Raw genomic sequence first — 15629 nt, forward strand, 5'->3', positions numbered from 1 at the left:
TATCAACTCCCTCAAAAGAAGAGGGCAAGAAATGCTTCCATTATAAGCCTCCTAATTTTGTAGGGAATAATACTTCTTTAGCTATCTAGTTTCTATTTGTTTTAGTAGAAATTATATTGTTATTTTATTGATCTACTTTATCCTACACCATTATCAATATGTCTCAGTCTTTAGCTATCAGATAAATTTATCATTTAAGTTTTGTGAAAAATGTCTCGAATGAGTGTATTTTGCAGAGAAATGATAAAAAGTTCATATTTACTCACTAGTAAGTACTAAGCTCTTTCACAATGCAGAGTACACATCATCTAAAAATAATCACCTGAAAATACCTCAAGACTTATTAGAAATGAAGAAAATTTTAATAGTGTATACTAAAAGTATGTTTAAATGCATCCTACTTGCCAAATATTTAACAAATATGGTATTTTAAGGAAAAAAATGATAATGCTTTAAATGTAAATTGTATGTATTCATAAAAAGAAAGCCTTCTGGATAATTGTGTTAAAATATTCATTATTTCTGAGACTATATACAAAGAAAATAAATTGAAATTTTAGTTCAAGAAAGCAGAATACTTCACTGCAATTATGTGAATTGCTAAGTACATTAGTAGAACCCAGGGTGTCTTAATAAATAGACCCTAAAATATATAATGATTCAAACACAATGGAAACTTATTATTTCTCATTTAACAGTCTGCAGCAGATGTGCCTCAGCTGAGCGGAAGGGAGGGGTAAAGGAGGCGAAGGAAGCACTGGGCAGAAACTTTGTTCTGCCCATCTTTTGGGGCCCTCAGCCCAAGGGTGGTCTCTCCAGTCAGCTGGTGGGGAGAGGAGCATACTAGTGGAAGTGACACGTGTTGACTCTCACACTTCATTGATTAAAACTTGGTCACATGGTCATGCTTAATTGCAAAGGATGCTGGGAAATATCTAGTGTAGCTATGTGCTCAGGAGGAAGAGGATATAGATTTTGTTGAACAAATAACAGTGCCTACCACCTTCATCTAGTGGACCCAAGATCTGTAAGAAAGCCACGGGTTTATCCTATTCCCCCCTTTAAAAAAAAAAAAGAGGCAGAGAATGAGGTAGTTACAAAGGAAACAAGTGGATAGCACTGAATACCAGAATGCTGGAGCTGGAGGAAAATGTAAAATTTATTCTAATATCTTTTCTTCAAGAACCACAAACAGATGGATAATCTGCTTCTGTCTGAAAACTTTTGGCAGTTGGGAATTCCCTTCTTAAGAAGCATTACTGAGAAACAGCTAAACTCTGATTCTGACTTAATAGTATTAGTCTTGGTCTTGCCCTCTGATGATCTGGGCCATACTTTTATCCTCCTGCAGGTCTCCATGGATTGGAGGCACCTGGCATGCATGGCTCAGTCTTGTGTTCTTGGTTGCACATGCACACATCCTTCAGCTATGCTTGAAGTCACGTGGTTTTAAACTCTGGTGCCTTTACCTAAGGAAGTTCTGAGCAGTGACGGATAACAGCCCTTGAGTTGAACAAATTTTGTCACATGATACAGCCAAAATTTGTGTTAGATTGTTTTGATCCCTACATAACATCCTTATGAATGACGATGTTAAAGCTTTGAAATGTAGGCCCAATGGGAAAAAAGAAAAGAATTATTATAATTTAGCAAAGAGGAAATGAGTTATTTAATTACTATTTTCAAGAATGAAGAATCTGTGGTTCTCAGGCCCAGAGATGCTATTAATTGTAACAGCAGAGATTTGTTCCAAATCTCTGTCTGCATCAAGCACTTACACCTGTTATTGATGATGGTGTTAGTAGAAGTAGAATCATAATATCAATGCCAAGTGCTCCATGGGGTCTGATGACACAGCAGAGATTCTAGAGATCTGAGGAAGGATCCAACAATAGCAAAAATAGTAGCTAGGGGGAAAGAGTCTCAGCCCCACAGAGATCTGATGTACGGCACAGTTGGAGAAAGGTAGATACTAAAGATGGGAGTAGGTGAGTAGACTTGCTTTTGAATCATAAGAGGCCCATGCAGCAGAAGAATCCAAAATAAATCCATCGGTTGAGTGTATGTGGAGACTTTGATAAGGAAGAAGAGATTTGTTTGTAGCTTCACAATGACTCTGACATGTCTGTCCTGTTTTGAGCTATAACAATCTGCTACATTTTGTTTACCAATTAATAAAGGAGAGAAAACAACCAATAGCCTCTAACTTAAACCAGCCAAGAGAATAATTACACGGAAGGCTTTAGCACAGCAACACAGCATAAACATGTTCTACTGGAAACCTACTCAGTGTCTCATTGGCCATGAATGCAGTAGGTCAGACAAAATAGTCAGTCGAAAGTCTTATTATTTAAAAAAAAAAAAAAAAAGGATTGATTGGCTAAGAGGCTTTCTTCTCCAATACTGTTTTTTCAGATCTCGTTTAGGAAATAATCTGACAAATTGGATTAAAGTCCAACAGTTCGACTATTACAGAATCATATACTTGCCTTCTTTTGATACCTTAGAAATTAATTGTGTCAGTTTAGAGCTACTTATTATACAATAGTATTGCTATAACTGCTTTTGTAGGGTCAAACTATAATACATGTAAGAAAAATGAAAAGCATAATATAAAGTGATTTGTGAGGGATCCTTGTACATGTGGATCTTCACACATCTTGACAGTTCCTGTGCCCAGATCATAAACCAAGTGAGCCTAACAAGCTGCTACAGTGGCATCCGCCTGGTGAGGACACAGTGGATGCACAGAGGCAAGAGCTTTACTGCCTTCATTTCACACCACAGACGTATATTGGGGGGTCATCCTTTGGGATGAGGTTTGTTCAGCTGGTTGACTCTGCCATTCATAGGCTGAAGAGCAAGTAGTTTGATCAATTTGTTGATCTATGCTAATCATTTCAAATCCCGGTAAAGTTGTTACTTCGGGCTTTTTGACAACTTGATCAGATCAGCTATATGTTAGTTATTGGAGACGTTGCAACTGATATGATCATAGGTCAAAATCTTAAATTAACATTATGTGACTTATACAGATAGCATCTGAAGCTAAAGGAAGTTATTAGCCAAGGAGTACTTAGAGGGAAAAAAGAGGGTTTTAGAAAGAATTAAAGAAAAGAGGCTGAGAATACAATTTAGGTAAACTCGAAGTAGTATTTGTTTATGAAAGGAAATGAGAACAATTGACGCTGTCGCGAAGCAGCCAAGCCATGGAGGAATGAAAACAACTTGTAATTGCAGTCAAAAAATGAAAAAGAACAGCACAATGCCTTCCATTTCATAATCAAGATCATTCTCTGATCACCTCCTCCTCCCATTCTCTATTCAAATGCAGACTCATCAGTGGACGAACAGTAGAGATAATGAATTGAACACTTTAATGACAGGCATGAATATTTAAATTAGCAGGTTTTGATTACAGTATGTCCAACCTGATTCTCCCACCCTTAAAGTATATATCGATTTTATGGACTCTGGTAGTGGGTGAGTTCATGGTAGACTGCTAACTTTGAGTATAGGATATAAAGAAACTGTCTTTTTCAAGTCTGCAAATCTCCAATCATTGCCTCACATAGATTATATATGTGCTTATCAACATAGGACACTATGAACAATGATTTAAGAAAGCACTTTTATATATTACCTTGTTTGCTCCTAAAGACAATCCTGTGAGATAGTTTGGCAAAACTACTATGACTATTATATTGATTGTAATACTGATGCTCACAATGTGGCATGACTTGTCCGTGGTCATGCAATCAGCAAGAGAAAGATGCAGGAAAGCACTCAGTTCTATGTCTGCCTTCCATCCCTGTTGTCTTGACAGTCTGTTCTTTGGAACACTTTTCTCTATGAACACTAGGACACAAAAAAATAAATATACTAACAGGGCTGTATATTAGTTGTAGCAAGGATAGGGTATAGAAGGCTCTTATAGCTGTATAGATATTATCAACATGGAAATACTAATTATTTTTTAATGAAAGTGTTGTAACTGAAAGTAATATCTTTCCATAGGAAATCACAGAAAACTAATACTCATAGCCCATGATGTATTGCAGCAATTATGATGAATTCCAAAACAGAAATAAGCAAAAGTTGGGACTCAGATTTGCTAGATTTAGAGAATGATTTTTGCTAGTTTTCAGTGACATTTGCTGCTATATCGTTTACTGAGTAACTGGACTTCTGTTAGTCTCCTGTCTACCTACTAGTAATTACAGATACTATGGCACAGGAACATTTCCAAGGGAACTTTTTGGAGATGTATGTCAAACAGGATGTGTGGAAGTGCTGAAAAACATCAGAGGGTGTGAATATAGCAAGGGAAAAAATGTAGAAAGGATATCATTTTAAGGAAAAAAAAATTATATAAACTAGATAGCATTCAATAGTGAATGTAATTACATTGCTGGGGAAACTTTTCTAAAAAGTTTGAATTTGGTGTCTGTTGTTGATGAGAGTAAGCATCTTTACCTAGAAACTAGAAACTCCTGCTTTATCTTATTAAAGGGTTTCTGGGGCTGTGTCTATCTTCTCTAGAGCTCTTTCATGTGTGTACTTTAGTTAAGAAATAACTTGTATTAACAAATTAGCTGGTATTTCATTAACAAGTAAAACAAGAAAAAGAACACTATATTGTCCAAACTTTTTCCTGTTTTTGGAATATATGAGGCAGTTTTTTTCTCTCTCTCTTTCTGTGTGTGTGTGTGTGTGTGTGTGTGTGTGTGTGTGTGTGTGTGTGTGTTTGGTAAAAGTTTAGATGTGTCCAGAATGGCTTTGTAAAGTGTTTATAACCCAGAAAAAATAAAAGTTTGCATCTATTTGTAATCTATTAAAATTTTACGAACCTAGGGCCACTATTTGGCTTGTATGGAACTAGAAAATTTTGATTTTCAGTTAAGCAGAATAGACTCTTTGGGCCCTTTAAAAGTAATTATTCTAGAAAGTTGAATTCTGTTCCTAAATCAGCCCACTAGCCTCCAGTCAGATATTTGAGTTGTTTTGACTGTATGTTTCTAACCAGCAGCTTTATTCTTAAAACAACAAACAAACAAATAAAAACAAAAACAGAAACAAAAATAAACAAGCAAACCCTATTCTGTAAATAAAAGGTGCTACGACCTGCAAGGGCTGCCTGTGAGATTTTATGCCTCAAGTTGCAGCAGCCAACTGAGTAATGAAGACTCAGATATGGGGGTCATTTGACTTCCACCTGAATAAATCCTGACCATCTATATCAGCATTTGGCCAAGACTGACTGGGCATCTGCGATTGATAATTTGGTTCCTATCTGGAGATCTCTGAGGTTGCTGGAGAAGAAAACTGAAACTGTAAGAGAAGTAGAAGTCAGGTGACTAAGTACTGGCCTCGCGTTGAGGGCCTGTGTTGTAGACCTTCTTAGCCTTTAGCTAAATGTGTGAGACTTCCTTTCTGTGTTTCAGTTGTCTTCTTGGTAGAATGAAGAAACTTTAGTTGGCCAGTGTTTGCCCAAACAATGTCTTTTAGCAGTTGAACAACTTTTTTGCAATGAAATCACATATAAAGTCCCACTGTAGAAGATGGAAATGCAGAGGTGTTCACCTGGCATTGAGGGTGGGGAAGCTGGAGCTCCACCAGCTCAGCCTCCCTTTAGCATTGTCAGTGGCCCTGGAGGTATTTCACAAAACTCTTGGTTTTTGCAGAAGACGATTCGAAAATGCCTCAAGTAAATTTATTAGAGCCTCAAAATTCTAAAAATTGTAAACCTCTCGATCCCCTACAGCTTATAAATATAATGACACAAGTAAGGAGTAACTTTGCTTTAAAATGGCACCGGGATTTTTGAACGGCCTATTACTTTAAAAAAGTAATTTTCAGCCATTTGTGAAAAATAATATTTTTAATTCTCCCCAGGGCTTCAGGTCACTGAAGTCAGGTGAAGTTTCCTGAGAGAGCTGACAGTGTTGTCCCAAAACAAGTGTGAGATATTACAATTATTGACATACGACTCAATAATTGTTAATAACTCCACCTCTTCCCTGTTCCAACCCCCAAAGGAATTTGAAAATGGAGGAGAATAGGTGAGCTAACTCAGTACAAAGGGTAAGGGGCACTACTCTCCTTGTCTCATTTCTGGAACTCTGCCAAGCTGTGAAGATAAGAATGGAGAGAGGTCTGTGGTGGCAGTAAGTGGCTTAGAGAGACATTCTTTGCATTCTACAGGTAGATAATAATCTGAAGTTGTGCAATCCCAGTTTAAAATAAAGAATTTTAAAACTAAATTCCAGAGATTCTCATTTGATAAATCATATGCAAATAACCCTTCTCTCCATTCATTTGCAATGTCTCTGCTTTATTCCATTGCATGACTGTAGGATACTTTCTAACAAAATCCTGGCGTAATCCTCACATTGCCCTCAATTACAGTGTCTTTTGACTGCACACCATATGCATTCAAAGTTATATGCAAATATTCTGAAGAATCTTATTCTGGCAGAAAATAAATCATACTTTTCGTATTCTTAGAAATAAAAAAATCCCTCTGGGCCTGTGTAGAGATGCTTCATGTATCATAAATTAACTGTCTAGCACTGGGAATGCACCATAGCTACCCGCTGGTTGATTGTCTTTGATGATCAAAATGAAGAGGACTTCCCCGTTTGACCAACAGCGTTAATAAGCCAGGGAAGAGCATTTGTGTAGTTCCTAAAGGTCTTGTTCAAGAGCAACTCAGCTGTGAATTGTAGGGAAATTGTATTGCTGCTTCCTAGAAAGAGCATGGTTTATTCGTATATTTTGATTCCCTCCTGGTATGGTAAACATTAAAGAGATTTCAGCAAGGTAGACGCTAGTGGAGGAGGAGCCACATTTTTACTGCAATCATTTTTTGTTTAATAGCCAAAACCTTCCTCCATTCTGCTCTGCTCATATTTTAGTACTAGCCAAAGTCTGTTTAAAATACTTGTGGCCAATGTTTCCTTTACTATGGTTGCACTGTAGTATGTAAAGTGGTTATTAAGTACTTGGAAACCTCACAATATTTTTACTGGCTTGTTTTGTTCTATGTTCCTATTCATAGGATATCAATAACAAGAGTGACAGCTGACATTTCTCTTGCTAAGAGGTCCGTCCTAAATAATCCCAGCAAGAGAGCAATAATTGAACGTTCAAACACTCGGTCCAGCTTAGGTAAGAAGTTCAAATGTGCTACTTCTCCAAGCTATGCTTTCAGACTGGGATGGCACGGGTTGTGTTTGTCAGCATTTTTTCCAGTTTGCTCCACATTCTGAATGGGGCAGTGCTGGTTAATGGGAGAACGCAACCCACGGAAAAGAAGGAAGCCGGGTCCTGCTGCAGCCAGAGCCTCCTCTCTCTACTCTTGTCGATTAGCCAATTAGTAGGCTGGTGGGAAGAACCCTCAAGAGGCTTTCCTAGTCTGTTTCTGCCTAACCATGTGAAGCCACTCATCTCTAATTTGCCCAGGGTTTTCAATGTGGCTAATGATATCTGTCATACCTGAGTCACACTGACATGAAAGGAAATGAGGTGTTCAGCCTTCTCAGCTCTTTAGAAGAAAGCTAGATCATGGTGTTCTTAGTTTTGCTTCTGCTGCTATATGGTAGTACCCAGAATAGTCACACCTTTAAGTGGAAATAGTAACCACCAGTAATAACATGAAGGGAGTTTAAACATGTCTTTCCCAGAGCATCAATTAGAAGGCATCCTGAAATTCACCATGATGGAGAAGGAAAAAAGTGCTATTTGTGGTTAGCTCCGTCAAGCCATCTATGAGCAGGGCTGTGGACTGTGGAATCACTATGTACCGAAGCAAGTCCACGCTACTGGTGAATCACAACATTTATCTGAAAAGCCTATTTGTGGGTTTCTATGATTGCCAAGAGTGGCATAGTCATTCTAGGAATCTCTTTTGCATTCACATTCGGAGGCAACTTGTTTACTACCCTCTTCCTCATGGGCAGAGTAGGAAAGATAGGGGTCTTCTATGCCACTGCATTTTTTAAACTACTGGAATGAGCTCCATATGTGATTGAAAACTTAAAAACTATTTCAAGATAGATTGCATGCCCAAACATCCCGACAAGAATTCACTGAAGGCTGTGACTTGACCCCGAATCAAGAATTGTACAGGTTAGAAAGAGCCTACAGAATATCACCTCTATACTCCTGGCATGGGATCAGTACAAGGGAATTACTCGATAAATGTTTGTTGGATAGTTGCTTTACGAAATAATGCTAAACATCCCAAATGGAATAGTCAGAGCTTGCAAGGACAAGATCCCAGAAATCAGTGAGGTTGTTTTGTTTGGTTTGGTTTGGTTTGGTTTTTAAGTCCTGTATTTAGTGCCTTCTACATATAGAGTAAAACACTTGTAAAAGAGCTATATTTTGACCTTGAGGAAGTGATGATGGCAGAGTTGATGATAGTGAACAGATTAGGAAAGGACTAAAGTCAAATATCATGGGTGAGAGCATGCCAAATTAGACTGAAGATTTCTCAAACAAGCATCTATGCTCTGTTCTCCTGTCTTCCACTGTCCTCTCACTCCTCACAGTGACTTTGACTTTTAATCATTCTTTCCTTTGATGTGTAATGAGATGCTCAAGAACACCAGAAAACATAAGCTAGATTCCATGATTCTTAACTGTATGCACCAGCCAAGGTGTTCATGAATATTCTTTGAAGTCATTTGTATAGTCTGGTCATCTATTGTCAGTCAGTGGAGTGTGTGGGGGAAAGTTAGTGTAAAAATTGAGGGGGAAACAAGGTAGATGTAAGTTCACTGGTTTTTCCTTTTGCTCTGTAAATTCATATACCACAACCATTGGAGTTAAATTTAATGACAGTCTATTCTAATAACCACTGTGTGAGCCATTTATGTCTGATTGCCTGCTTGTAAATGCATGTTTGTAGATTCCTTCATCAAATATTTAATAAACTCTTATGTGCCATGCATTATGCCAGACTTAATGACTAAGGCAAATTATTTTACCCCGGAGCAAACAGAAAGAAGAAACAGATGGTTAAAATACGGTTTGATAAATGGACTTATGTGAAGAGTTAAGCTATAAAGAAAGAAGGGTAGAGAGTAAGAAGTGTCTGAGAAGACATCACAGAAGTTATATTTGAGTTGGTTCTTCAAGGCAGACAGGAATGTACAAAGGCATCAACATATAAAAAGCATCAAGTGGCTGAGAAACAGCTAATTTTGTACAGAGCATACTTAGAAAAGGGGAGTGGGTGGCATGGTTTAGAGCAATGAAAGAGACTGAAAAAGCAGATCGAGACCAGTATGTTGGGACTCTAGTATGCTTTGCTAGGGAGACCTCCAAATAGATTCCACGAAACGTTAGTTTTACGAGATATGAAATAGCTGTTACATCCAAATTTTTTTCCATGTTCAAATAAAATTTGGAAAGTTTGTATCAAACGATTGGCAGATTTCTTTACTGGAAGACTTTTTAGAGCCATTAAGATACAAAGGATAATGCAGGTCTGAAATTCCAAGAGAAACTACTATAGTACGTAGTATTTCACTTGCAGAAAAACCCCTTCTTCCCTTAGGATATATTAAGGGGTTGGTGTTCCAGGATACTCACTTTGGGAAATGTAGCTTTGAGTCCTAGGGAACCATTGAAATAGTAATTTAAACATTTGGATAAAAGAGAGATCACAGGTGATGGAGGCACTAGAGAGAGGTGGGTCTAGATAAGTCATGGTCAAGTTATAGTGTTCATTGAGATCCCTCCAGCATCACAGTTCATGACTTCTCGGAGCTCCGTTTGTGTGGAATAAGATCATGATGAAACTTCCATTGGAACCCTTCTGAGAATCAGCCAGGGTAGTCAAGATTGTTGAGTTTGATTAAAGTTTTTCTTCAAGACAATAAGCTGTGTAGTCCACGGCCATGCTACCCTGAATGTGCCTAATTTCTTCTGATCTCGGAAGCTAAGCAGGGTCGGACCTGGTTAGTACTTGGATGGGAGACTACTTAGGATACCAGGTGCCGTAGGCCTTGGAAGGAAGGAAGGAAGGAAGGAAGGAAGGAAGGAGAAAGAAAATAAGCTATGTATATAAATGTGCATTTCTCTTCCTTACACATATGACTTAGATATTTCATTCTACATACATATTTCCCATGTATTAGACCCACTCCAGTATATAGTGTGGCCCTCTGCAGCCTCCTGGCTAGCTCTGCCCGAACACCTCTCTGTTCATGTCGGAGTGCCCGCTGCCCATGAATTTTGTGTTGGTTAAGCAGTGGGTATGCCTTCTGTCTGGGCCTGTTAAAAACCACACTTATTGCTGGTGCAGAGTAAATATGGCCCAGGTATTTCTGAATTATTTACACAGAGACTCAGAGTACCTCGAGGGTTCTTTGAACTGGAGCAGTCCAGTTTGCGTCACTGCGTTTTTGCTACTTCAGAAAATATTGTGTTCTGATTTGAAGCTTCAAGCATTATAAACTTGTTCTAGTATAGTCCTGGCCAGGAGTTACATCAAACTGGTGACAGTTTAATGAAAACAACAAATGGAGGCAATACCCCAACAGCCTGAGGCTGAAATTTACTACAATGAAAATAAACTTTATTTTTCAAACTTCTCTCTTAAGAAAAATATCTTTTTAAAACTGTTTTTGACAAGCTAGAAAAAGAGACACAGGTATGTTACTATTACTAACAAATGTAGAATGTTATTTTAGAAGAATTTTGCAAATAAGCCTAATCGTCAAAATTCTTTACACTGATATCTTGAAAGCTAGTTACTTTTGAAAGCAACATGAAATCTTTCAGGCCATTGAGATTAGATAATATGAAAACAGTGATTTCGTGAGAAAGAAGAATTTTATGCTATTATGTAGAGCCCAAGAAAAGCGAGTTACGCGATAGTCTTGAGCATTCATGATCCCACACACCCTGTCATTCTGTTCGGTTATGGAAGGCAGAACTTTGCAGTGGGTGACATGAACTTGAATTTATACTGGATAAGCAAAACAAATAGTTTGGATATGTTAATTTAATGGCAGTCTATTATAATAACCACCACTATAATAATTGGGATTTGGTACAAGCCCTTTTCAGAGCAACATCACCTTTTCCTAGGTCATCTTTCAAGTAATTTAAATTAGATAGCGTTGTCTGCTCTGTGTAATTTGGATGAGATTACAACATTGTTAGGTCATACCTGTAGCCAAAAATAAAAATAAGTATAAAGCAAAATAAGATCATCTCTTTGAAACTAAATAATCAAATTAGGATGATTTACAAAATATACATTAAAATTGTTTTTGTATTTCAGAAAGCTCTATTATGTTTTTATAGATAATTCATTTTTGCTTTAAAAAATAGCTGAATTGTTTTAGAGACTGACAATAACTAGATTTTTCATTCGATCAGATTCATGCACATTCGAGTAACTTGGCTATGATAGCCACCCAGATAGATTTGCATCCAGATGCAGTGCGGCATTTTAATATAATTGATCTTGTTCTTTTAAAATATAATACTAAAGATAATTATGCCTTAGAACAAGTCCACTGGCCCTAATACTTGAATTAAGACTTAGCAATACGCTGGTTATCAGGGTATACCAAGAATGTTCAACCATGGTTAGGTATAAAAATGTGCAAACAGTCAAAATAGGTGACTTGAGGGTTTTAAAAAAATCTCTAAAATATTAATACATAAGTGGATGATTGGTAGAAATATTTCAATGTAATTTGCTTTCCGTGTGATGCTCTGCACATGTATTTCAGTTTTTTTCCTAAATGTAGTTTCAGCTTCTATAGCTAAAATAAAATTCTTAAGACAAAGAAACAATAAAAAAAATAACATAACTATATACATAGTTAAATATTAGGGTGAGTATAAGAAGCAAATCAAAATTGCTATCTCAATTTCTTCACCAACTGTTTGATTTTATGCAAAACTCAACCCATCCCTCTGTCTTTAGAAAAGATCTTAAGTTAGATAGGAATACGTAAATTCAAAATGTTCTTTTTTTCAACGTAGACAAACATATCTGAAAGGAGTACTATTTTTAAAATATACAAACTAAGTAATAAAAGTAACCATGACCTGTTCTTTATTATTTTTCATTAAGCGGAAGTACAAAGTGAAATTGAAAGAATCTTTGAGTTGGCAAGATCTTTGCAACTGGTTGTTCTTGATGCGGACACCATCAATCACCCAGCACAACTTATAAAGACTTCTTTAGCACCAATTATTGTTCATGTGAAAGTCTCATCTCCAAAGGTAATTAGCTCATTTCTATCTTAAGAATTAGAAGCTCTATTTGTGTTTGTGTGTGTGTGTGTGTGTGTGTGTGTGTGTGCTTTGTACTTTTTTGTTAGTGGGCAAAGAAAAATGTCTTCGTTAGACCCTTTTTAATAAGTACAGTTTTTAATTCTCACAGTTTGTACAGATTCTAGAAATTCTGAGATAACAAATAAAAAACAGTCCATTCCTTCCAAAAGCTCATGATCTAGTCTGTTTCTCCCACAAAACAATTATGCAAGAGTTTAATAGAAATTTAAAAAAAATAATAAGAAAGGCAAGGAAAAGTCAACTCTGGCTTTTCAAAGACTTTAGGTTCTATCTTGGTAAATTTCTTGAGTAATATTGATTCTTGTATCATCAGTTGGGAGAATACATAGTTCAAGAAAGGTATCTATATGTATCATATATAAAGTTGAATGTTGCTGTATAAAATCTCTTATGGAAACATTATAGACTCTTACATTTGTGCTTAGGTTGGGTTCTTCAAGGAATATAATTATTCTGTGATTAAGCACAATGGAATACTTCATGCCATCAGAGGAGAGAAAAATAAAAGTGAGACAGTCTCAAATTGGTCACTTTTGATTTACGTATTCTTTCATTTTTAAAAAGCAATGATATTCTAAAAAGCTAAGATGAAACAGATACACTTGCAAGGTACTACTGTAATAATCAGTTGCTTTTCAGTGCTTCCAATTGTGCATTCTAGTCCCTAAATGTTGATTAAACTTCCAGCCAGAACAGTAATGTCTCCCGTCATGGGTGGATGCCTAAAGAAGCTGTGCCCTTCCCCAGCCCTTCTGAAGTCCTCAGCCTTCCATCCCTGCCACTGGTTCTGCGCAGGATGAACTTGGGACTCCTGAAAAAACCAGGATCTTTGAGGAATCATTAGGATGGACTGAAATTGCTTTGACCATCTGGAAGTCTCTTTTGCCCATAACTGAAGGGGATTCAAGCACCCTTCACTGTAGTGGAATAGATTTCAATTTCTCTCCCTGCTGCCCCAGTCATCCTGGGGTTCGCAAATGCAGGAGGTAGGGTCCTCATGGACATATGTGCTGAGGTATCATAGAGCCTCATACACTAGTGTTGTTTTGGCAGGGAGGGCCCTGTTTCAGCTAAAAACAAAATTTTAAGGGAATGGGTAGTGTATAGCAAAATGCAGTTATAACTGTACTTAAAAGACAGATATATCACTGGTTTATAGTGGCAATATACCAGGACAAATGTTTTGCTTAGATTTCTATCATGAATTTATCTTATTAGTGTACAGTTAAACTGGAATGCCTCGATAATTATCAGTGACAAAAAAGACCAAATATATAAATGACTCTGATATTTATCTGACACTGAGATAGTGAATCAAAATATTACTCAGCTGAATTTGGACATAAATGACCTGGTACAGATTGGTTCCTCCACTTTTGCAGGGCTCTCTTTGAAATCTCTGGGTAAAATCTAGGGCGGGAGCTCAAGATCCCACCAAGACCCTCACATGGAGCAAGGATAGGATGAACATATCAAATCCACTATAACTGAAAGCCAGTGTAAGTGGATGATGTCATTACGGAGTTTATAAATATGATTTGTCACATTGTATTTTCTCTCTATTAATACTCAATGCTAAACAGACTATAAATAAGGATCTCGGTTTATTTGGTTTTCTTTCAACTTATTGACAGTATCTCAGATTCATGTCTTCTTCTATCAGGTTTTACAGCGGTTGATTAAATCTAGAGGAAAGTCCCAAAGTAAACACTTAAATGTGCAACTGGTGGCAGCTGATAAACTTGCACAATGCCCCCCAGTAAGTACAATCACTTTTTGTCTTAATCATTCTTGATGTTTTTTTTTTCTTATTAGCATTGTCATTTTTATTCTAGAATGATGGTGATATTTATATGTTGTAATAAACCGAAAGAATTTCTTGGAACAAACTGATGCTGTTGTGTTGACTACACTCAGGCCTCCGGAACTGGGTGATGTCTGCCATATAACAGGAAGTGAACTTAGTATCCGTGATTACTTTGCAAACACTCAGCAAACTACTTACATCAGTCATATGGACACTTTTATAAAAAGAAAAGAAAAAGAAAACATACCAATTTGACTTTCCTTAACTATTCTGCCTGAAAATTCTGATAGGCATAAAAGATTATGACATTGAAGGCTGAGAATTTATTGGAACTGGAAGAGCCTTGCGGTTAGAGCGGATGAAGAGGTCAGGGTTAAGTAAGGTGAAAAGCCATATTATAGCAACTTTTCTCCTAGAGCCAATTCCAGAAAACAGCTGCTGAGCTGGAAGCCAGGCAAATGGTGGAAGGGCGGTGGGGCGGGCGGTAACTGCTATCACGTGGATCACCAGTGGTTGATCAGTGTCTGCATTGGCCCAGCCGATTTACTAATTTCTGTGCCTGCGTTTCTCTAAAGGAAATAACTGTCTTCCCCACTGATTTGATTCACTAGATTTTTTTTATATACTTGTGTAAGGACTGTTATGCTCTGTGGAAGCATAAAATCCAATTCAGATGTTGAGAGAGGCAACACAGCATAGCTGTTAAAAGTATAGACTCTGGAGCCAGACTTCCTGTGTTCAAATTGACACCAGGGATTATATCCTTGGTTATGCAACCTTGAGCAAGTACCTATCTCAGTGAGTTGGTGTAAAGATTCAATCAATGAATATGTGGTAAAGCTCTTAGTACAGTGTCTGGCACCTAATAAGCACTATCTAAGTGTTTCTGTTTTAATCACTGGATGCACTTCGTGATATAATATGCCTAACTTTTCAGGTTCGTTAGGGATTTGTGCCTGTCCAATTAACTGTTGTATCTCAAATTCCTATCATAGTAGGCCCATGATAAATATTTATTGAATGAGTAAATGAATGAAAGAATGTAAAGGAAATGAGTAATAATGCATTATTTTATTAGATGCTTACAGTTTGTCAGACACTGTGTTAGATGTGTTATATAGATTATCTCTAATCCTTAATTACCTAGTAAGATAAGCAATATTATCCTCATTATATAGTGAGGCAACTGAAGACAGAGAGGTTAAATGATTTCTCTGTTACAAAGAAAATTAGGATTGGATTTAGGTCTATCTGGCTCCAAAGCTAATTTCCTCCCTTTGTAACCTTCCCCCCGCCCCCAACACCTGGTTACCTGCCTGCAGATAATTTGGATAGAATGGAGTCTGGAGCACTATGTTAAGAAGTCTAATTTCACAGTGCCTGCTGATGAAGTCCACTTACACAGTGGAATGTGTGATTAAAGCACTGAGCAAATACAGAAGAATGTATTACCCAGCCCTTGACTCTATAACTAACTTCCCAAAGCCAGGAACTA

General features: G+C 37.2%; 1 protein-coding gene and 1 pseudogene across 5 annotated transcripts in view; both read left to right on the plus strand.

The window, feature by feature from the left end:
* Positions 1 to 15629, plus strand: part of CACNB4 (calcium voltage-gated channel auxiliary subunit beta 4) — a 208052-nt gene that overhangs the window by 178283 nt on the left and 14140 nt on the right. For all 5 annotated transcript variants that reach the window (XM_016151102.2, XM_016151103.2, XM_016151105.2 and 2 more), the window contains 3 exons: positions 7061 to 7170; positions 12104 to 12255; positions 13991 to 14086. In XM_016151102.2, the coding sequence (XP_016006588.1) occupies positions 7061 to 7170; positions 12104 to 12255; positions 13991 to 14086 (358 nt within the window). The remainder of the gene's footprint in view (positions 1 to 7060; positions 7171 to 12103; positions 12256 to 13990; positions 14087 to 15629) is intronic.
* On the plus strand, positions 9899 to 10016 carry LOC118613987 (annotated as a pseudogene).

Source organism: Rousettus aegyptiacus, unplaced genomic scaffold (assembly GCF_014176215.1).
Source record: "Rousettus aegyptiacus isolate mRouAeg1 unplaced genomic scaffold, mRouAeg1.p scaffold_m13_p_2, whole genome shotgun sequence".
NCBI classification, from domain to species: domain Eukaryota; kingdom Metazoa; phylum Chordata; class Mammalia; order Chiroptera; family Pteropodidae; genus Rousettus; species Rousettus aegyptiacus.